The following is a 20,856-nucleotide window of genomic DNA, read 5'->3' as shown; positions in this document are numbered from 1 at the left end:
GCTAGGACACTCCCAGGACAAGGAAATCCAAGGCAGCTGTCCAGTAAGAGACTTCTCAGAGGGTCTGGGAGCTGGAAACGGAACTGGTGGGCGGATCCCAGGACTCCAGCTACCTCTTGAGGAAAAGCTTTTGCTGGGGGGAGGGGATGGGAGGGTTATGGCGGGTGGGCTGTGGCTACGGAGGAGCCGGGGAGAGACTTCCCTGACGGCTCTGTCCTGCTCCAGATCCCTGCAGGGGCCCCAGTGGCAGAGTGTGGAGGAGGCATTCCCGCACATCTACACCCACGGCTGCGTCCTCAGGGATGTGTGCAGCGACTGCACCAGCTTCGTGGCGGACGTGGTGCGCTCTAGCCGCAGGAGTGTGGATGCCCTCCACACCACGCCTCGCCGTACCCGCCAAACCCAGTCCCTCTACATCCCTAACACCGGGACTCTCAACTTCAAGTGACGGCTCTCAGCCTTCCTGGGCCACCTAGCCAGAGGCTTTTCAAGGTGGCCAGGCTTCTGGAGAGGAGCCAGGCTAGTCCTGCCCCCTGGCTAAGAAACTCCCCATCCTGGGGCACAGCTGCTGGCCTGCCCTCCTGAGTGTGCATGTACATATATACATATATAGATACATTTATATGATATATACACACAGCCTATATATTTATATACGTTTCCTGGCCCCAGAGTTTATTTGGGGTCAGGCTCACTTCAGGACCCTCCCCGGGGGAGGCTGTTTGCTTTTGGGAGTCCTTGGCTGGGGGTAGGGGATGGCACTGGAGTAGGTTTTCTCACTCAGGAAGAAGGGCAGGTTGGAGATACAACAGTGGATTCCAGATGATAGGGCTTTGGGAAGACCCCCACCCCCGTGTTGGTTCTCTTCTCCATCCTGAGGATGAGAACACAGCAGCTTCCCCTCCCTGGGTAGATGTCCAGGCTGGGACAGGATGCTTTGGTCCCCAGATAGACAGGAGCATTCTGAGCGGAACCTGGCCTGCAGAGGCAGCTGGGAAGACCAGGAGTGGGCAGATACTTTCCTAGCGGCATCATGCCCTTCCAATTGGAAGGTTCAAGGCCAAGCTCCCTCCTTGCCCCCTGCCCAGCTTCCATGCCCCAGCCATCCTCACAGACTCAGAGGTCCAGAGATGGTGCTGGTTCCAGGGCCCTGGTGATGCTGGTGATCCTGGTGCAGGGAGGAACTCTGTAAATTTGTACACACAGCTGCTCTTGGCCTAATAAAGGTGGTCTCACAGTCTTTTGTCTGGGGTGTAGGCTGAGGACTATTGAGCCACAGTGGTGGGCACATTCTCCGAGGGCAGAAGCTGGGCTTTTAGGGGCTACGTGCCCTCTGGTGCACATTCAGGATGCCCATCATGAGATGAAGGTGCTCAGGCCCACTCCCGTCCATGATGCCCAACTTCATGATCTGGCCATCTTGGTCCCATGGCCGGCAGGGCTGCATGTGGCTCAGCCTGATGCCTATAAACTGCCGGCCTCATCCCCAGATCCCTACTCCTGTTCTCTGGGCAGATGATTCCCTTAGGGTTTGCAGGGTGGGGGCAGCTCCACCTGCTCTTCAGGAGAATGGCGGGAGAAGCACCTACGTGCTCTGCCTGCCACATGCATCTGGGAGGTGGGTGTCAACCCACCTTACAGGTAAGAAAACCGAGGCTCAAGAGGGGAAGCAATTAAGCCAAAGAAACACAGCTCACCTGGGACCTCAACCCAGGCCTATCAGATGCCAGGCTCTAATTGCCTGTCACATGGACGGGGGCCCAGAGGAGGCCCCAAGGGTCAGGACTTGTAACACAGGGGCCTGCAGGAGAGGGTACTTCATCAGTTGGCGTCCATGACATTCAATTACACTAAATTACAACAGCCAATAAAAACACCAGCTTCCAACACTTCTGGGCATTTTATGGGCAGGGAGTATTATTATTCCCATTTAAAAATGAGAAAGCAAAGGGGTTCCTGGGTGGCTCAGTCGCTTAAGTGTCCAACCCTTGATGTCGGCTCAGGTCATAATCACAGGGTCATGAGATCGAGCCCCTCATTGGTCTCCCCCCTTGGACATGGAGCCTTCTGCCCCACTCTCCCTCTCTTAAAAAAAAAAAAAAAAAAAGAGAAAAATGAGAAGCAGATACAGAAAGGATAAAGATTTGCTCCTAGTCACACAGCCAGCAATGGGAAAGCTAATATTTGTGTAGCAACCTCCATGGGCAGCTGCTCCTGGGAGGTGAGCGTTGTTGTCATTGTTTTAATTACACAGGTGAGGAAGTGGGCCAGGGAATAGTTTCAGGCCCATGTTCCCAATAGTGGGAAACCAGGGTTCTACTCCACACAGGAATACTTGGAAATAAAAATAAAAACCCATGTTGGGACAGCTAGGCTGAGCTGCAAGGGGCCCACATAAATCTTGAAGGTGAAGTCGGAAGGGTGTGTCCACGTTCTTGCGGAGCTCGCCTCCTGCTGACCCCAGGTACTGAAAGCCGTGCAGTCACCCCACTGAATCAAGCCCTATCTCTACCTCACCTAAGTTAGACTGTGACCAACAGAGCTTTCTCTAGAGCTGTTTACAACCAAACTCCTTACTGAGGGCCATGCCTTCGGTGGTACAGGGCGAGATTTCATGATTGGGTTGGGCCTGATGTTACATCTCTCAGCAGTACATGGCTGCTCTCTTTTGGAAGCACAAAGGAGGGAGCAGCTCCAGGCTGAGACTCCCCAAGTTTTCATCCACAGGGGAGGGAAGAAACCTGCATAAATTGGTCACACTGCTTCAGGGGTGACACAAAATCTATTTAACTAGCCTGGCCTTGGACAATAGCATGGACAAGAGAGTGGTGTCCTGGAGGTTCCCCGGGGGGCTGAGCATAGCCCCTTAATAACAGCATTATGGCAAGTAGGGAGGGTAAATTCTAGGGGACTCCAGGGGAGTGGTTGGAGCAGGTGGTGCATGTCCAGGACCAGAGACAGCAGCTAATGGACTGGAGACAGCCAGTGTGAAGTACTGCAAGATCCTGAAGACCAGTACGGGCTGACCAGCCACGCACATGTGGGTGCACACATCCTCTCCCTCTGTGTGTCTCTGGAGACCCAATTCCCAGTCTGAGAGAGGAACATTCAGACTTAAGAGGAAGGCAGGATGGGGTGGAACTCAAGGGTCAAGGGAGAGGGATCCCAGAGGCCATGACCCATCCTGTCCCTGTCTCCCTTTCTTGGTCTTTGCCAGTGGCCTTCCTCATTTGAACCTTGGAACCACAGACCTGCATGCAAATCCAGGTTCTACCTGGGCCGGTTACTCTCTGAATCCCAGTTTCTCTACTTGTAAACGGGGGGGATAACTATTCCCAGGATCTAAGAATTTGGTACAGTGCCATGGCCACACTCAAGGCTGCCGTCTCCTCTCTTCCAACACACTCACACCCATTTCCTCTTGCTCCTGTATTTGGCCCTCTGCAGTGCAGGGGTTCTCAATCTTGCCTGCACATTTTAATCCCCTGAGGAGCTCTTAATATCAATGCCTGACCCCACCTCGGAATTGCTAGGGGTGGGTCCTTGATCTTCATTGCAAAAATCTCCCCAGGAGGTTAAAACACAGTAAGGGATTCCCGTACCTAGGAGAATCGCCTGGGACGCATTAACGACAACAAAAGGCAAACGCCCAGGACAGCCCCTAAGATTCGGTTTCAGTCTATCCCGGGGAGGAAGAGGTCCAGAAATCTGCAGCTTTGGAAAGCTCCTCGGTTTGGATGTGTTTACTTTCAATAAGGAGGGAAATGTTCCGCCTGCAGCCGCGGAGGCGGACCGAGAGCACTCACCTGCCCGCCAGGTCGCCCAGCTGTCTATCACCTGTGCCCCACCACAGGTGGAACGCCCCGAGGCAGTGCGCCCACCTGCGCGCTCGCCCTCCTCACCTAGCCCCACCTGCAGGTTCCTCCCGCCCGGCGAGCCCGCACTCAGAGAGCAGGGTCTAGGTTCCGGTGTAGACGACTCGGAGCCCGTGTAGTCCCCGCCCCAGCCCGACAGCGATCGCGGACACGCCTCCGGAAGACCCGGAGACACCCAGCGCCGGGACCGCGAGAGAGACCGCCGCACGGAGGCGCCCAACTCGCGCGAGAACTGGCCTGGACGCGCCCGCACCTTCTTTAATGCCCCTGTTGACCGAGAGGAAGTTCCGGAGAACCTCAGCGCGCAGACGCGACACGCCAGCCTCGCGCCAGCGCGCCCTAAGTGCGCAGGCGCGCCGGCCGTTCTCTTTTCTGCTCTTCCTTCTCCCGGTCTCCAGACGTCAGCGGCCGTTGGGTCCTATGTCGCGCCGGGCCCTCCGGAGGCTGAGGGGGGAACAGCGCGGCCAGGAGCCCCTCGGGCCCGGCGCCCTGCAGTTTGTCCTCCACGATGACGATGATGCGGAAGAAGAAGGTGCAAAGCGGGGTCCAGGTGGCCGGCGCCCCCGAGGCGCAGGGAAGGAGGGCGTCTGCGTCAACAACCGGTTCGAGCTGGTGAGGAACGGGGCTGCCTGGGGTGGGGGTGGTGGGAGGGGGCAGGGGGCGGGCCCGCGACGTCACGGGGCGGGGCGACACGTGGTCTGGGCTGCCGCGGGGGCGGTGCTAAGGAGGTGGGTGAGGCGGGCTGTGTGGTGGGCGTGGCTACGTTGGGTTGGGGCTGCGGCGAGGAGGCAGGGCAATTGCGGTCTGAGCTGCGGCGGAGTGGGCGTGGGCGTGACGTCGAGGGGCGGGTCCGCTGCCCAGTGGGCGGGGCTTCACGTCTCAGGGCCTGGGGGCTCTTGGCGTTGTTTCAGGGTTGAGCATTGCCTACGCCAGGCCCTCGCAGGGCCGTTGCAGACAGTCTTGTCAACTCCTCAGAGCGCAGGACTTGGTGTTTTGCTCATCGCTGGGTCCCCCGCAGCACGTGTCTGGCGCAGAGATAACACGATGGATGCGAACTGAGGGAGTAAACGCCCACCGGGGTTTCTTTAGCTGGCCTCAGTCAGTACTTTTGCTTGTGCGTCTTATTCTCGCTTCTCTGACCTCCCTGTGCGGGCAGGTGACTGTCCGCTGTGCTCACCTTGGATCCCCTCCACGGTGTGCCCGAGTGGGTGAACACACAGCAGTAGGTCTGAAGATGATGGGGAAACCAGTGACCTTTTGTAAGCGCTTTCTTGGTCTTGCAGTGGCTCCCATCTTTACGTAAACTTGGCAAGTTAGGAGCCCATCATTAGATGGTGGGGAATGTGGGCTTCCCTTCTGGGAGTTGGGTAATTGACCTTCCCTCTGAAGGAGAGAGAGCCTCAGCTGTAGTCTGTGGTGGAGGTGGGACCAAGTCCTTTCTTGAGATTCTCCATAGTCTCCTTCCACCTGTTCTGATTCTGAGACCAGAAGTAACTCCCTCCCCTCTGCCCTGTTTCTTGTCATTTCTTTCAAATTTATTATAAACAGTTTCAAACATGTACAAAAACAAGAGTAGTATTAACTTCCCTGTGCTCATCTTCCAGCTCCCACAGTTGGACTCACAGCAGTTTGTCTCCCACTTTTCTGTCACATCACGTGTCCTTAAATTTGCCATTTTTCTGACTTCTTTCAAAACACTGAAGTCTTCTTTCCCATCTCACTTGTTCACAGGCTGAAACCAATTTGTGCTGTAGTCGGCCATCTCCATGGACGTTTGAGCAGCTTGTGCTTTCTCTTTCCCATATTCCCCAGATTTAGTCTTTAACACCAGTAGCTTTTCTTTGGAGGACATTTACACATTCCAGGCACTGCTGCTGTGTCATGGGATTCTCGTAGTCTGGAAAGGAGGTCATATTGTCCCCCTTGTGCAAATGAAGTAGTAAGTGACACCTGCAGAGTAAATCTAGGCTTTCTGACTTAAAACTTGTATTCTCAACCACGTCATGGTAATTGTCTCTGAAGCAAGTTAATGTTTCTGCTGAAGAAGAAAGGAGGGTAAATGGATGGGGGGGGCAGAATGTTTGGGAGAAATGGTAAAAGTGGCAGGTGCTTACGTGTGAAGGGAGAGGAAGAATACTGATGTGGACCTCCCTGTGAGATCACGTCAGAGGGACCTGGGCTGTACCTGCTCAGGACTCTGTCTGTGTTTCCCCCTTCTGCTTTCTTTCATTTTTTTTTTTTTAAGATTTTATTTATTTATTTGAAAGAGACACAGCGAGAGAGGGAACATAAACAGGGGGAGTGGGAGAGGGAGAAGAGGCTTCCCGCTGAGCAGGGAGCCCAACGCGGGCCTCGATCCAGGACCCTGGGATCATGACCTGAGTCGAAGGCAGACGCTTCACGACTGAGCCACCCAGGCCCCCCACCGCCTTCTGCTTTCCGATGTTGCTATCACCAGCTCCAATGTCCTTCCCAGTCTTGGGATTCATGGATCCAGCTGAACATCTGTCTCCTCTTACACCTTTCACAGACATCTCAAACCCAGTGTTTAACTGCCCTTTCTGCCTCCTCCAGCCTTCCCTGTCTCTGTGGAGGGCATCTCCATTTTTCCTCTTGTCCACACCAGCAACGTGAAGGCGTTCTGATCTCTCTCTCACCATACACTCAGACCATTGGGAAGTCCTATGGCAGCTCCAGGTGCAGCACCTGGGGAGGGTGACCATTGCCTATGGCCTGGATCATCACCATCCTTCTACCCAGTCCTGCTTCTACTCTTGTTCCTTTGCAGTCTGTCTGATCACAGAAGCCACAGTGCTCCTGTTAGGCTCGTGTCTGACCTCAGCCCTCCTTCCTTCGCAACCCCCCAATGGCTCCAGGCTGGTCCAGTTCGCCCCATGAGCTCTCCTACCTCATTTCTTTATAATCTTGTTTGCTGTGCTCTAGCCACAATCTGTCCCCTTTGCCGTCTCTTCTGCCTTTAACACCTTTTATTCAGGTGTCATAATGACTCACTCCTTCCTCAGGTTTTGCTCAGATGTCACTTTCTCAGTCTTGCCTACCCTTCCTACCTGGTTTTAAAAGTACACTTACCCCAGGGCGCCTGGGTGGCTGGGTTGGTTAAGCATCCAACTTGTGATTTCAGCTCAGGTCCTGATCTCAGGGTTGTGAGATCAAGCCCCGCATCCTTGGACTCTGCGCTCTGCAGGGAGTCAGCTTGAGGATTTTCTCTCTCTCTCTGCCCCTCCCCTGCACTCACTCTCTCTAAAATAAATAAATCTTAGGGGTGCCTGGGTGGCTTAGTCGTTAAGGGTCTGCCTTCAGCTCAGGTCATGATCCCAGGGTGCTGGGATGGAATTCTGCATTGGGTTCCCTGCTCTGCGGGAAGCCTGCTTCTCCTTCTCCCTCTGCGCGCACACACTCTCTCTCTCTCAGAATCTTAAAAAAAAAAAAAAAAAAGGTACAGTTACGTCCACACTCCCATGTCTCTTCTTTCTCATTTTGCCCTGGCTATTAACACAGAGCATACCATACAAATTACCTGTTGTTTTTTTTAAATTTGTTTTTTCTTTGTTTCCCTGCTGAAGTATAAGCTTTGTGGGAACAGACTGTGCCGTTCCCAACGTGTACTCACCACCCTGTGTCTGGTACCCAGGTATGCAGAAAAGTTACTGCATGAGTCAGCATTTCCTCTAAGAGGACCAGCAAGTATTGTCTCCAGCCAGAATGTATGCGTACAGGCTTTGGAGTCAGAAGGACCTAGGTTTGAATCCTGGCTCCACCTCTTCAAAGCTGTGAGAATGTAGGCAAGATATCTAACACAAACTTCAGTTTCTCTGTTTCTTAGGAATGATCTTACTTTACTTCATGGGGTTGTCATGCGTGATATATGAATTAACATGTGCAGCCTTTAGCCCAAGCTAGGCATATAGTGAACACGCTGCCAATGCAGATATTAAATGACACTGGAAACCAAGTGAAGGGTGCAGTAGAACTTAAGTAGAAATGTGACCCTAAGTGGTTTACTTAGAGGCATTTCCAGGGGCCAGCAGTGTTCTCTGAGCAGAGGAAAGCAGAGCAGAGAGACACTGTCCTTTGTTAGTGTATAAATTTGTCCTCATGACTGGCTCTTGGGTGAGGTTTTTTTTTTTTTTTTGGCTTTAGATTAGAAATCGTTTTTCTACTTCAGAGTAGGTTTTAAAAACCAACTTTATTGAAGCGTAATATATATTTGATAAATTCACCCGTTTCAAATGTATAGTTCAAGGTTTGCAGCATAACGTACCGTGCAGTGGTTGGGGATGATGTAGATAGGACTCAGTGTTTTGGGGGTCAAGGACGACTTCGACAGTCTGCTAAAAATCACACAAATAGACTTTTAAAGACGATCAGACTTGATAGCATTGAGAAATGTTCCCTTTAAGTGAGGAAGATCAATATTTCACGAAGAATTACATTTAGCCTTTGAACAACACTGGGGCTAGGGGCCCTAAACCCCATGCAGTTGAAAATCTGCCTATAACTTTGATTCCCCCAAAACTTAACTGCTAAAAGCTTACTATTTGCTGGAAGCCTTATTGATGACATAGAAGCTACATTATACGTATTAAATACTGTATTCTTAAAGTAAGCTGAAGAAAAGATAATGTTATTAAGAAATAACCACAACCTGAGCTGAAGGCAGATGCTTAAGCAACTGAGCCACCCAGGCGCCCTTCAAATAAATAAATCTTAAGGAAAAACAAAAGAGTAAATTGGCACCCAGCTTCACTAGGAGCATTGGAGGTCCCTTTTGTTTGAATGCTGAAGTATGGGTGCCAATTCCCCCCTGGATCCCCATTGTTTATAGGAAATGTCCCAGGAGGCCTCATTCTAGTTTTCTTTATTTGCTCCCAAATCTAAACCAACCAGACCACACCCAGGCCCCTGGCTTTACAAAGCTGCCACTCAAAAGACGGTGTCCACAATAGGAATTGCCATAGTATTGGGTGATGTTGGGACAGACGCTATTTTGGTAGAGTTCTAGCATTTTCAAGTCAGGTATGGATTTATAGACAGATAAGCATGATATACTCCTAAATTCTATCCTTGCCACATGGAAATCTCCATTGGTAAAGAAAGCAAGCAAAACCAAAGGATACAAAAACTTGTTCCTGCTTTCTCTTCTTTGATACTTTCCCAAATGAGACAGTAGATCCAGAAAGAATCACTGAAAACTGACCAGGTACAGTATGATCTCAGTTTTGTGTGTGTGTGTGTGTGGTTTTTTTTTTTTAAGATTTATTTATTTATTTATTTATTTGTCAGAGAGAGAGAGAGAGATCATGAGCCGGGAGAGTGGAGAGGGAGAAGACTTCCCCACTGAGCAGGGATCCCAACGTGGGACTTAATCCCAGGACCCTGGGATTGTGACCTGAGCCAAAGGCAGACGCTTAACCTACTGAACCACCTAGGCGCCCCTTGATCTCAGTTTTAAAAAAATAAAAGTTATCTCAGGGTTGTGGGGGTTAAAGTAGATCTTATTTTTATTTTGTTTAATGTCCTAAATTGTCAGATGTCCTAAATTGAAGACTGTTTCAGTTATTTTTGGACCTCAGTGCACTAGATGGGGTCCATCCCATCTGGTTGATGAAACGTGGTCATTATTAGTCCAGTAGTTATTAGTGTTGACCTCTTTTGTTTATTCATTGACTTGCTGAAGGGCCAGAACTTCTCCAATGACTTGTACCCACCCTGCCCCCGTCTTGCCTCCAGAGTGTGAGTGTGCTCGCTTGCGCGTGCACGTGCACAGTTCGTTCCTTTTCACTGCTATGTAAGGTTCTGTTGGGTGAGCTACTTTTATTATCAGGGAAGAGTTTCTAGCTAAGTCAGTCCTTAGGTACCTTTTCTTCCCCTAGCTCCTTGTCCTGTCAGCTACTGTAGATGAGTTGAACTAGAACTCCCAGTAGGAGGAAAGAACATTAATGCATTGGCTGAACAAATGTATTTACAAATCTGTGCCCTAGGGTGGTGTTCAGTAAGGGAGATAGGTTGTAATGTTTGGGGATTCTTCATTATGTCAGCTCTGAAGACAGAGACACATGGAGCCACCCCGGGCCCCAGCATTCTCGGGGGTTCGTTGACGAAAATGACCCTGAACCAGAGCTTGTTGAGAAGGTGAGCACTGCGGCTCTGCCAGGCACATGGATGTAGGTGTTTCTTCCCACTGCGACCTCCGAGTGACCCTGAATATGTCTCCTCGCCCCAGCTCTGCCCTGCTCTCCACTCTGACACAGCTCAGTATCACCATTTACTCCGTGACCGGGTTGCCTGGAACACCCTTGTTCTCTCCCATCTGTTTTTCCAGATAAACATTGAAGACCTTGAGGAGGGACCTGTGCTGAATGGGGAGAGACCCGATTGTCTGCTCACAGACGCTGTGGTGTCAGGGAACAAAAGGAGGTCCCAGAGTGGAGGTGCAGAAAGCAAGAAAGCTGGAGAAGTGGCTGACAAGGCAGCGCCCCCAGAGCAGGTATGGGGACCAGCCACACACACTCTCTGCTGTCATTTTCTGCAGTTGCAGCTGCCCCAGCATTTCCTTGGGGCCCCTGATAAGATTTGCATGAAATCCTCAAGACTAGTTGTGGGCATCAAGGGGGGCACATACAGGGTCCCCTAGACGAGTTTCCCTGGCACCAGACTCGCCTTCACACTTTGGGAGAGTCTGTTTCTACTTGCAACATGTGTGTTCTCTGTGACTGTGTGTCTGGAGCTCTGGTCAGGTGGACAGGGCCCTGGGTGGCCATGCCTTGAGGAAATGCGTAGATCAAGTTAGCGTTGGGGTGTGGCTGTTGTACATGGCACAGGGGAGGGTCTCTAAGGAGATCTTTTGCTTGTTTACGCAGCAAGTGCTTACTGCGAGCTTGCTGGGTTCTGGGGACAATTCTGCCTTCCGGGGACCTCTAGTTGAAAGGGGGACAGAAACGGATGGACAAGTGCAGCTGGAGAGACCTGACTCATGGCGTAGAGTGGGACACCTGCCCGAGCTTGGGTGGCGGGGGGCTCTACACTGCAGGGAAGGAGGTGGCCAGTTGAAGGCACCAGAGGTATTCCGGCAGAGGCACCAAGGGCGTGTGTGTGTGCGGGGGGAGGGGGCGTGCAGTGCAGGGGCCCAGGTGTCCAGGGTAGCTAAGTGTGGCAGGGAGGGTGGTTGGCAAAGTGAAAGACGAAAGAAGAGGGCAGGTGGATGTATGGTTCAGACCCTGTGAACCTTTTGAGGTCCTGGGAAACCCTGAGTCCTCTCACGAAGGAATAGGGGAGAAAGTTGGATGTAGGCCCAGAGTTGCAGGTCAGTGGGAGGTATGTGTTGGAGAAGTAGTTCACAGGACATTCGGGGTGGGAGGGAGGGGATGCCAAGCCTGTGTTTCCATATCCCTCTGCAGCTTGCTGCTTTAATTCTCAGATATTAAGATTTTATTGTTTGTTTCCATTGACTAAAATGTGCTTCTTTTGTTAGTCTAATATAAGTGGCAAACTCCGAAAGAAGAAAAAGAAACAGAAAAATAAGAAAAACTCTACAGGAGAAATTTTGGTATGTGCATCTCGCTGTTTCTCAAGGTGGTGTTAGAAGCAATTCATTTTTATTTGATGTTTTGATTCCTTCCTGTTAGGAATATAATTCAGAGGTCAGTGAAAGTCACTAACCAAATTTTGCTTATGTTAGTCCACTTTGTTCCTTGAGGGTTAGACCTCATTCTGTGCTTTTCATTTCCTGGCCACCATCTGAAGTGACGTTCTCTGGCTGGCAGAGTTCCTTCTAGTCTGTTGCCCCCGTGCCCTGACCTTTTTCTAGTGCTGATGGACTGATAGGATGGTGAGGTGTAATCCTCCAGGAGCGGTCTGTTGTGAGAACATCTGTTTCATTCATTCTTCACCGTCTGATTCTGTGTCTCCTGAAGAGGTCGTAGCTTTTTTTTGTCTCAAGTCCTACCTGAAGAGGTGGGAACACCTGTAGGACGAGCAATCAGGTTTGTGACTGAGTTATTTCAAGGGTCCTTCTGGTTCTGTGATCCTGCCAATTCTGAGCTTCCTCTATTGAAGCATCTCTCCTTTTTTCTAAATATATGTGCTGTAGACAGTATTTGGATTATACTGTTTTCCAGAAAGTAAACACAATATAATGCTGGTTCCTTATAAAAATCATTTTGTGGGTGCCTGGGTGGCTCAGTTGGTTGAGCGACTGCCTTCGGCTCAGGTCATGATCCTGGAGTCCCGGGATCGAGTCCCGCATCGGGCTCCCTGCTCGGCAGGGAGCCTGCTTCTCCCTCTGACCCTCCCCCCTCTCATGTGCTCTCTCTCATTCTCTCTCTCTCAAATAAATCAATAAAATCTTTAAAAAATAATAATAATAAAATAAAAATCATTTTGTTATTGATTGTTACGATGTTTAAAATAAAGTCTGTGTTCTGTTGTTTTTAGGAACATGGGCTGGAAGATATCGATCGCATCTTGGAGAGGATTGAGGACAGCAGTGGTTTCAACCGCCCCGGGCCGCCTCCCCTGAGCTCCAAGAAGCACGTCCTGTATGTGGAACACAGGTACAGCTCCTCTCCCTCCTGCTGAGACAGAGACTCCCTGAAAAGGAAAAATAACATTTAAAAAAGAAGAAAACTTCCTATATTTAAAAGCGATGTAGGTTTATTGCCAAACATTTAGGCAGTAGGAGCAATGAGAAAGAAGGAAAGGGGAAAACTTCTGTTTCCAAGGATCCATCCTTAACTTTATAAATCTGGGAATGTTTTTTCTTAAACGGTGTTGAAGTAAGATGTCGTTCTGTGATAAATTATTCCTCTCTTGTTCTAGTAGATGCCTAATGAAACCCTGCCCCTACTAAAGAGACTGTTGCCTGTGTTCAAAAAACCATCTTTATTCCTGAGTCAGTGAGCCCACTTTGATCTAGTCTGTAGATTTGAGGCTGCTCAGGCTTGGCCCCAGTACTGGCCGCCTCTGTTTCCGGTCAGCATGGTTTTGAAGAATGCAGGCCTGCCAGTTGTCTTTCATGTTAGAATAGCTGTTCTCCCTGCTGGGTTTTACGTGACCTTTCAGAATTCCCAGAATCGGGGACACCTGGGTGGCTCGGTTGGTTAAGTGTCTGCCTTCGGCTCAGGTCGTGATCTCAGGGTCCTGGGATCGAGTCCCACATCGGGCTCCCTACTCAGTGGGGAGCCTGCTTCTCCCTCTACCTCTGCTTACGCTCTGTCAAATAAAATCTTTAAAAAAAAAAAAAAAAAGAATCCAGAATCGTTGTAGAAGAACTCAATTTCGTTTTTCTTCGTAAAATTTTCAATTCTCTAGACACTTGAATCCAGACACAGAACTGAAAAGGTATTTTGGTGCTCGAGCTGTGCTGGGGGAACAAAGGTAAGCTCAACACTGGCTGTGTTCTCAGAAAAGGGAGGGAATATTCTCAAGGCCTCTAAACCCTTGGGGAAGGGGTAGGTAAAGCACCTTGCAAATGCCTTAGGATTTCGGGTTCTGAGGAACCTGAAGGGTCAGAGAAAGGTTGATGTTTGACCTTTTCGGTAACAGTTGGGCTCCATCCCTCCCACTGCCTTAGCTAGCACGTGAGTCACAATTTTACAAAGATTCTGGAGGTCCTGAAATTTTGAGCTTCTAGCCCTGAAATCTTGGCCAGGTTAATTTTTGTTTCTCAATCAGCAGCAAAACCAACATGGGGTTTAGATTCTGAGGTAAGTGTGATCTTTGTTAACGTAACAGTTCTTAGTGGTTGACGAGCTATGGTAGATGCAGTGGGAAATGTTCTGTGCATGAGGGTCTGTTTGCAGGACTTTGTGTAGGAGGTGTGGGTGTTCAGCTTTCCGGATGCCCAGCACCGAGTCCACTTCTGACTGGGAGCGCCCACACCAGCAGAAGCTTTGTCTTTTCACGTATATATTTTTTTCTAAATGTAGAATTAAATACTTGTTATAAAAAAATTGAGGTAAGGGGCACCTGCGTGGCTCAGTCGCTTGGACATCTGATTCTTATTTTCAGCTCGGGTCATGATCTTGGGCTCTGCACTCAGCGGGGAGTCTGCTTGTCCCTCCCTCTCCCTCTGCCCCCCCCCGCCCCGCAGGCACATGCTCTCGTGTTCTCTCTCTCTGCTTTTCTCAAATAAAATCTCCCCCCCCCCCCAAAAATGAAGCAATTTGGAATTAGAATTGTCTCCTTTGGCACCCCCCTCCAAGGTAACAATTCAGGAGAGCTTCCTGCACCCATCTGGGCCCCCTATGCACACACATCTTGTCCCCCAGGACCACAGAACTCTGCGGGAGTGCCACACCACCTGGTTCTGCATGGCTGGGTTCTAGGCACCATTTTCCTCACCCTGGTGTACGAGGGGAATGCACTTACCCCAGGGGACAAGTGTCGGCTTCTGTGTTGGCTGCAGTCTCCCTGCATCTGTGTGGCCATTTCTAGTGAAATTACCCAGCGGTGGCTATTCCCATGTTGCATTAGCTCCACGTACCTTAGGTCACCTGCTCTCTGAGTAGTTTCTTCCTTCTCTGACCTATGGTAGAGTTAGGAGTTTTAGATTCTGTCTCGTGTACGTGGAGCACTTTTTCTTGTTATTTGCTAATGGTTTTTGGTTTTATCTTGGGTATTAAGTTATTCAGGACACAAGGGTTTCTGATTTTGTTTTCTTTTGGAATATTGATGAAAAACATTTTCACTTCAAGATGTTCCTCTTTGTCACATGGACTGTCCTAGGCTGAACGTTGTATCTCCCCACCGTAGCCCCACTGGTTTGCCTCTGCTTGGTTCATCTTTGCCGTTTCTTCACACTTCTGCCTACTCTTGTTTCGGCAAATCATAGTTCGCGGTGATTACATTTATTGTCTTTATAGTAGCAGTGTGCTTCTAGAATACCGATTTAATATCCTAAGTCCCACCAAAGGCTTCCCTGAGAAGCTCTGGTTCTCTCGTCTCCCTCATTCCTTATTCTGCCCAAAGACAGACTCAATGTGTTTCTGGTTGTCCTCTCTGGTGGCCACTTCAGAATCTGCAGAGGGCATGTGCACGGCTCTTTCTCTGACAGCCTCCAGTGACAGACACGTCGGGCATGGCCAGCCTCCCACTGCTCTGCTAGTGTCTGACCACCTGCCCGAATTGTGTACGTTCGGTATGGACAGCTCACTGCGGGGCTGGGCTATCCCTGCGGTTCCAGGCACCAGGCAGTTCTGAGCATCCAGGGTCCCGGTCAGAAGTGGACTCGGTGCTGGGCATCCGGAAAGCTGAACACCCACACCTCCTACACAAAGTCCTGCAAACAGACCCTCCTGCTCAGAGCATTTCTCACTGCGTCTACCACAGCTCGTCAACCACTAAGAACTGTTACATTAACAAAGATCAGAGTTATCCCAGAATCTAAACCTCATGTTGGTTTTGCTGCTGATTGAGAAACAAAAATTAACCTGGCCAAGATTTCAGGGCTAGAAGCTCAAAATTTTAGAGTTAATGAGAAATTTTCTTCAGATTTTGACCATGCTTTTCAGGTACCTTGTTTTTTCCTCCTGCAGTTTTGCCCTCTTGTTGGGAAGAAACATCCTCTTTTATTCTGTTCGTAATATAAGCCAGATTCTTATTCAAGTTTTTTTTCTTAATGAAGTGGTTCAGATTATCAAGAAAGTACAGAGCAGAATGTCCACATGCCCACATGCCCATTACTCAGCTTAAGAAAGAAAGCATTAGGGGCGCCTGGGTGGCTCGGTTGTTAAGCGTCTGCCTTCGGCTCAGGTCATGATCCCAGGGTCCTGGGTTCGAGTCCCGCATCGGGCTACCTGCTCTGCAGGGAGCCTGCTTCTCCCTCCCCCACTCCCCCTGCTTGTGTTCCCTCTCTTGCTGTGTCTCTCTCTGTCAAATAAATAAATAAAATCTTAAAAAAATAAAATAAAATAGAATCAAACCTGAAACGTTCGGTTAGAAAATCAAGTGCAGGGGCGCCTGGGTGGCTCAGTCGTTAAGTGTCTGCTTTTGGCTCAGGTCATGATCCCGGGGTCCTGGGATCGAGTCCCACAATCGGCTCCCTGCTCGGCGGGAAGCCTGCTTCTCCCTTTCCCACTCCCCCTGCTTGTGTTCCCTCTCTCGCTGTGTCTCTCTGTCAAATAAATAAACAAAATCTTTAAAAAAAAAAAAAAGAAAGAAAGCATTAGTGATAGCGCAGTAACCCCTCTCTGCGGCCACGGCTTCAAGGGGGCGGTCTGGCACCTGCAGCAGAGACCCCCGGATAACGGAGGTGGAGCACGTGGCTGAGGAGAGAGGGCAGTCCACGTGCAGCGTGTCGGGAGCTGGACCTCCCTCCCCTGCTGCCCCCTGGTGCTCTCTTTCTTGCTCATTCCCACCAGAAGTGCGTTGACGTCAGTGTCCTGCTACACCAGTTCTGTTCCTGGTTATCGTTTTTCCCTTTTCAAAACCTGTTGCTGCCTTGGTGGCATCTTGAGCGGGGAGGAGAGGACCCACCTCAGGACAGAGGCACAGAGGCCATCCTCTGCCCTCTGTGCCCAGCCGGCATTGCGTTGTCCAGCCCGATGCACGGGGACGCGGCTCGCTTCCTTCCATGGGGCACCTACAGGCTTGCTCTCCTCCGGGTCTTTATTTTTGGTTTTCAGTTTTTGTTTCCTTTTTACCTTTCTTTTCTACCATTTTGCTGGACTGTAAATTTCCCGTTTTTCTTTCTTTCTCTGGTTGTTTGGTCGTTTAGATGACAGTTTCCAGTTTGATCTGGCGGTGGTCCTGTTCTGTTGCTGACACAGATTGCGTCGTGTCCTGGTCATGCCTGTGCACCCTCGCCCCCGCCCTTCCCTTCCCCACGGTTTTGCTTCCATGGTGCCTGTGGGGGTCAGGCAGTGAAGGAGAAGCTGTAACCATGTCTGTTCTCCCCAGGCCGAGGCAGAGGCAGCGTGTGTACCCCAAGTGTACATGGCTGACGACCCCGAAGAGCACCTGGCCACGGTACACCAAACCAGGTGAGGGGCTGTGGGGTGTGTGAGGGCACCCTGGCCTGGTGCTGGGGGACCAAGGACCCCCTCTCCCTGCACACACCAGCTGCATGTTTTCTCAAATGGGTTTTCATGAAGCTTTTTTCTACCTTTTTCTTTTTTCCTGTGGATCCTGTATCGTAGGAAGCAATCTAGTTCATTTTCTAAGTGGGATAGTTTATATTTTGTTGCCAACTAGTAAGTCCATGTAACTTAAAGAAAAACAGCAACAGTGCAGAAAGGCTTGGGGTGTGGAGCAAATGCCCCGTGTCTGAGAACCCTTGGGTCATGGGGTCCGACTGGGGCGCCCACCGTCACCATGAAAGGAGCGTGTGACGGCCCTGCCCTGCCCCTGTCCCGTGTCCCTGTTGTCCTGGGACATTGGTGATCCGGCCACACCCATGGGAGAAGAAACCTCTTCATGGGAAAAGCGTAGACAGGATGCTGGTGTGGACCACGCCACGGGCAGTCGGCCCCAGACATCCTGGGAAAGTAGACCCTCTGATGGGGACTCCATGGAGTGTGCACAGAGAGACGCCTCGCCAGGAACAGCGCGAGGGTCCTGACGCTGTACTCTCCACAGGTCTGTCCATGCGGCTGCTGGAGTCCAAGAAGGGCCTCTCCTCCTTTGCGTTCGAGCACAGTGAGGAGTACCAGCAGACACAGCACAAATTCCTGGCTGCCGTGGAGTCCATGGAGCCCAACAACATCGTGGTGCGTGTGTCCCCCTGGAGGGTCCTCGCCCAGCCTGCATCCTCTCCTCAGTAACCCAGGCTGCCCTGGGCCTGGATCACAGGGGCTGAGGGCCCTGGCAAGGTGCTTCTAGGGGCTCGCCTCATCTTCCCAGGGCCCCTTGCTTGTGGGGAGTGGCAGAGGGTGAAGGTGGAGGTCCTGGGGCAGAGTCCCTACTCCCACCAGAGGCCTGGTCAGTGACTCAGCAGCGGTGACGAGCTTGGTGTGAGGTGAGGGTTTTGTGGATGTCACTCTTTGTGACGTTTTCCCAACGTTTCAGTGCCTGAAAGCCCTGTCTGGGGCTGGTGCCTTGCTCCCTGCTGTCCAGGAGGCACGACCTCTAGCCCTATCATCGTTCCCTCTGTGCTCATAGGTTCTGCTCCAGACCAGCCCATACCACGTTGACTCGCTTCTGCAGCTCAGCGATGCTTGTCGCTTTCAGGAGGATCAGGAGATGGCCCGAGACCTTGTGGGTAAGAGCCTCCCTGGGTACGCTGCCCTGCTGTGCCTCAGAGTACCTCTTCGGGAGGAGCGTAGGTGCTGTTTTAAAAGGTGATAGCCAGGACACGGGGGTTTGCCAGGGCTTTTTTTTTTCTTTTTTTTTTTTTTTTAAGAAAGGAAGAGCGAGAGAGAGGTAGAGGTTTAGTTCATGCCAGAGTTGTACAGCCTCGTCACCACCAAATCTAGATCGTTTATGTAACTTACCAAAGAATCCCTGCCCATCACCTGACACTTCCCCACCCCACCCCAGCCCCTGGCCCACCCAAGGCTCCTTCCTGTTTCTGTGCATTTGCTTGTTCCAGACATTTCCTATGAGTGAAATGCTCTGATATATGTCTACTTGGTTGCTTTTTTTTTAAGGATCTTATTTATTAGAGAGAAAGAGAGCATGAGTAGGACAGAGAGAGAGGGAGAAGCGGACCCCCTCCCCCCCGCCGAGCAGGGAGCCCCACGCTGGGCTCGATCCCAGGACGCTGGGCTCATGACCTGAGCCGAAGGCAGATGCTTAACGACTGAGCCACCCAGGCGCCCCGACCTGGCTTCTTTCATTTACCGTAACGTCTCCAGGGTTCACTCCTCTCCAGTCAAATGATGCTCTGTAGTGTGGACGGACCATGTTTTGTGTATCTGCCAGCACTTGGCAGACACTTGGTGGTTTCCACTCCTTGGATCATGTGACTAAGCTGCTGCAGACATGTGCATGTGGGTTTTGTGAGGACATGTGCCTGTATCTGTCTGTCTAGAATGTCGTGCTTATGGGTAAAGTAGATGCAGAGAGAGGCAGCAGTGATCCCCAAAGGCACATCTGTGTCGTGGCACTTCCCAGAATCCTCGCTCTGCTGCCTTCTTGCTTTGAGAGCTTTCTTTATGAGCCATGGGGGATGGGGTTGCAGTTGCCACACCGTGCTGGCCGTGACACCTCCCCTGTGTTTGTGTGGCCCTCAGAGAGAGCGCTGTACAGCATGGAGTGTGCCTTCCACCCCTTATTCAGCCTCACTAGCGGGACCTGCCGGCTGGATTACCGCAGACCTGAGAACAGGTGGGTTTCCTGGATGACAGGTGTGTCAAGGTGCATCAGAGCTGTGACGGGATGGGAGTACCCGTGTAGGTGCCGCTGGAACGGGGCAGGGGCCTGTCCCCGAGGTGTCCCACCTGCTGGCTCACACCAGAGGATCCCTGTGTTTACCACTTGAACGCAGGAGGGCTCAAGGACAGATGGATTGGGCTAGCCTGGGGTTACATTTGTCCTCGTTAGAAGCGAGTCTGATAAGCCACTTCATTATCATGGGGTCTGTAGTTGTGTTTCCTCGTATATTTGGACAAAGGGATCTGCACCTCGTGAGTTTAGAATGCTCTGGGATGCTTTGTGGGCAGCCCTATGTGTCGTTTCCTAAATCATTGAGCTGCTCGAACTCAGCCTGATCCTGTTCCCTGCATTGAGCGGTCATGACTGCGTGACACTCTCTTCTCGCAGATGCATCTCCTGCCCCAGAGCCCCACCCTGGCACCAGCCCCCACTGACGGAGGCCTGAACAGCCTCACCCACTGGATTCCTGCCCTCGGCCTGGCCTTCAGGACCCTGGGGCAGGGCGGGGAGGGGGTGTCCTCTGTCCTGGTGCCCTCTTCACCCTCTCATGGCCTCCAGCGTCCTTGGTCATCTCCAGCCTTGGGTGTTTCCGCGCCTTGGCAGTCAGCTCGGATCCCAGGGCACACAAGTTCCCCCCCGCCACTGCACAGATTGTCTGGTTTCATGTGTGTTCAGTTTGTCTCTCCAATTGAATTCTTCGTTCTTGGAGACACAGGTTATAAAACACTAACCTCTGCACGCACCAGCAGGGTGGCGGTCATCGATAAAAACACTAGTCCACCAGGACGGTTGGAGTCTGCCAACCTGACGTATCCAGCAGCAGTTCTGCGTGCAGCTCCTGAGACTGCAGGGTGCGTTCAGACGTAGAGACGGTGGAGAGGTTGACTCTGTCCCGAGACGATAAACAGTAAACCAAAAACAAGTCGGTTTCAGCTAACGGCGAAGCTTGTTTCTCTACCCGGCTAGCCACGTAACTGCAGACGACAAGCAGAGCATCACCTTCTCTGCAGACAGGAACACTCGCCATCAGTCACGGTGCTCAGGCCACACGGGAAGTGCCAGCGCACAGAGGGTGGACTCGGTGCTGGACGAGGCCTCCAGGCAGTGTGGCTCTGGGGTCGCTGCCACTCTGATTCACCAGGAACTGTCTTGGATCTAGGAGCTTCTACCTGGCCCTCTACAAGCAGATGAGCTTCCTGGAGAAGCGTGGCTGCCCGCGCACGGCGCTGGAGTTCTGCAAGCTCATTCTGAGGTAAGCGCCCGCTGCTGCCACCCCTGTGGTCTCCGCGGCCACGAGCCCGCAGACATCCACACCGGCCCACACTGCCCTCTCTCCCTCTGCCGCCTCCGGAAGCCTGGAGCCCGACGAGGACCCGCTGTGCATGCTGCTGCTCATCGACCACCTGGCCTTGCGGGCGCGTAACTACGAGTACCTGATCCGCCTCTTTCAGGAGTGGGAGGTGGGTGTGCATGTGCACTTCTCCTCGCCTTGCTCAGCCCAGAGTCTGTGCCCTGCTCCCTTTTTGTCTCCCCTGCTCCTTGCGATCATGTGCACACAGCTGCAGGGGTGGGGGGTGGGCCGAATGGGATGGCCCCCGCGTCCCTCGAGGTGGGCTTGCACGTGCCCGCGCCCTCTCGCACGCACCCG

At 51.6% G+C, this 20,856-nt stretch overlaps 2 protein-coding genes and 1 long non-coding RNA gene across 3 annotated transcripts in view; all 3 read left to right on the top strand.

Moving 5' to 3' along the window:
- Window positions 1-814, top strand: part of SPIRE2 (spire type actin nucleation factor 2) — a 33,377-nt gene extending 32,563 nt beyond the window's left edge. Inside the window, exon 15 of the mRNA XM_035024549.1 lies at window positions 226-814. Coding sequence (XP_034880440.1) covers window positions 226-448 — 223 coding nt within the window. The 3' untranslated portion in view covers window positions 449-814. The remainder of the gene's footprint in view (window positions 1-225) is intronic.
- A 3,156-nt stretch (window positions 815-3,970) lies between these two features.
- Window positions 3,971-20,856, top strand: part of TCF25 (transcription factor 25) — a 22,837-nt gene continuing 5,951 nt past the window's right edge. Inside the window, exons 1-11 of the mRNA XM_035024547.1 lie at window positions 3,971-4,487; window positions 10,219-10,383; window positions 11,368-11,442; window positions 12,330-12,448; window positions 13,206-13,271; window positions 16,794-16,876; window positions 17,472-17,602; window positions 17,994-18,093; window positions 19,067-19,160; window positions 20,368-20,460; window positions 20,563-20,668. Coding sequence (XP_034880438.1) covers window positions 4,137-4,487; window positions 10,219-10,383; window positions 11,368-11,442; window positions 12,330-12,448; window positions 13,206-13,271; window positions 16,794-16,876; window positions 17,472-17,602; window positions 17,994-18,093; window positions 19,067-19,160; window positions 20,368-20,460; window positions 20,563-20,668 — 1,383 coding nt within the window. The 5' untranslated portion in view covers window positions 3,971-4,136. The remainder of the gene's footprint in view (window positions 4,488-10,218; window positions 10,384-11,367; window positions 11,443-12,329; window positions 12,449-13,205; window positions 13,272-16,793; window positions 16,877-17,471; window positions 17,603-17,993; window positions 18,094-19,066; window positions 19,161-20,367; window positions 20,461-20,562; window positions 20,669-20,856) is intronic.
- LOC118023441 lies at window positions 7,365-9,945 on the top strand. Its single transcript, XR_004682800.1, has 3 exons — window positions 7,365-7,527; window positions 9,060-9,096; window positions 9,935-9,945. It is a non-coding gene; the product is annotated as an uncharacterized LOC118023441 (long non-coding RNA).

This window comes from Mirounga leonina, unplaced genomic scaffold (genome assembly GCF_011800145.1).
Source record: "Mirounga leonina isolate KUSES-001 unplaced genomic scaffold, KU_Mleo_1.0 Mir_180, whole genome shotgun sequence".
Classification (NCBI taxonomy): Eukaryota; Metazoa; Chordata; class Mammalia; order Carnivora; family Phocidae; genus Mirounga; species Mirounga leonina.
The sequence above is the reverse complement of the archived record's forward strand: the minus strand, read 5'-3'. Positions and strand labels throughout refer to the sequence as shown.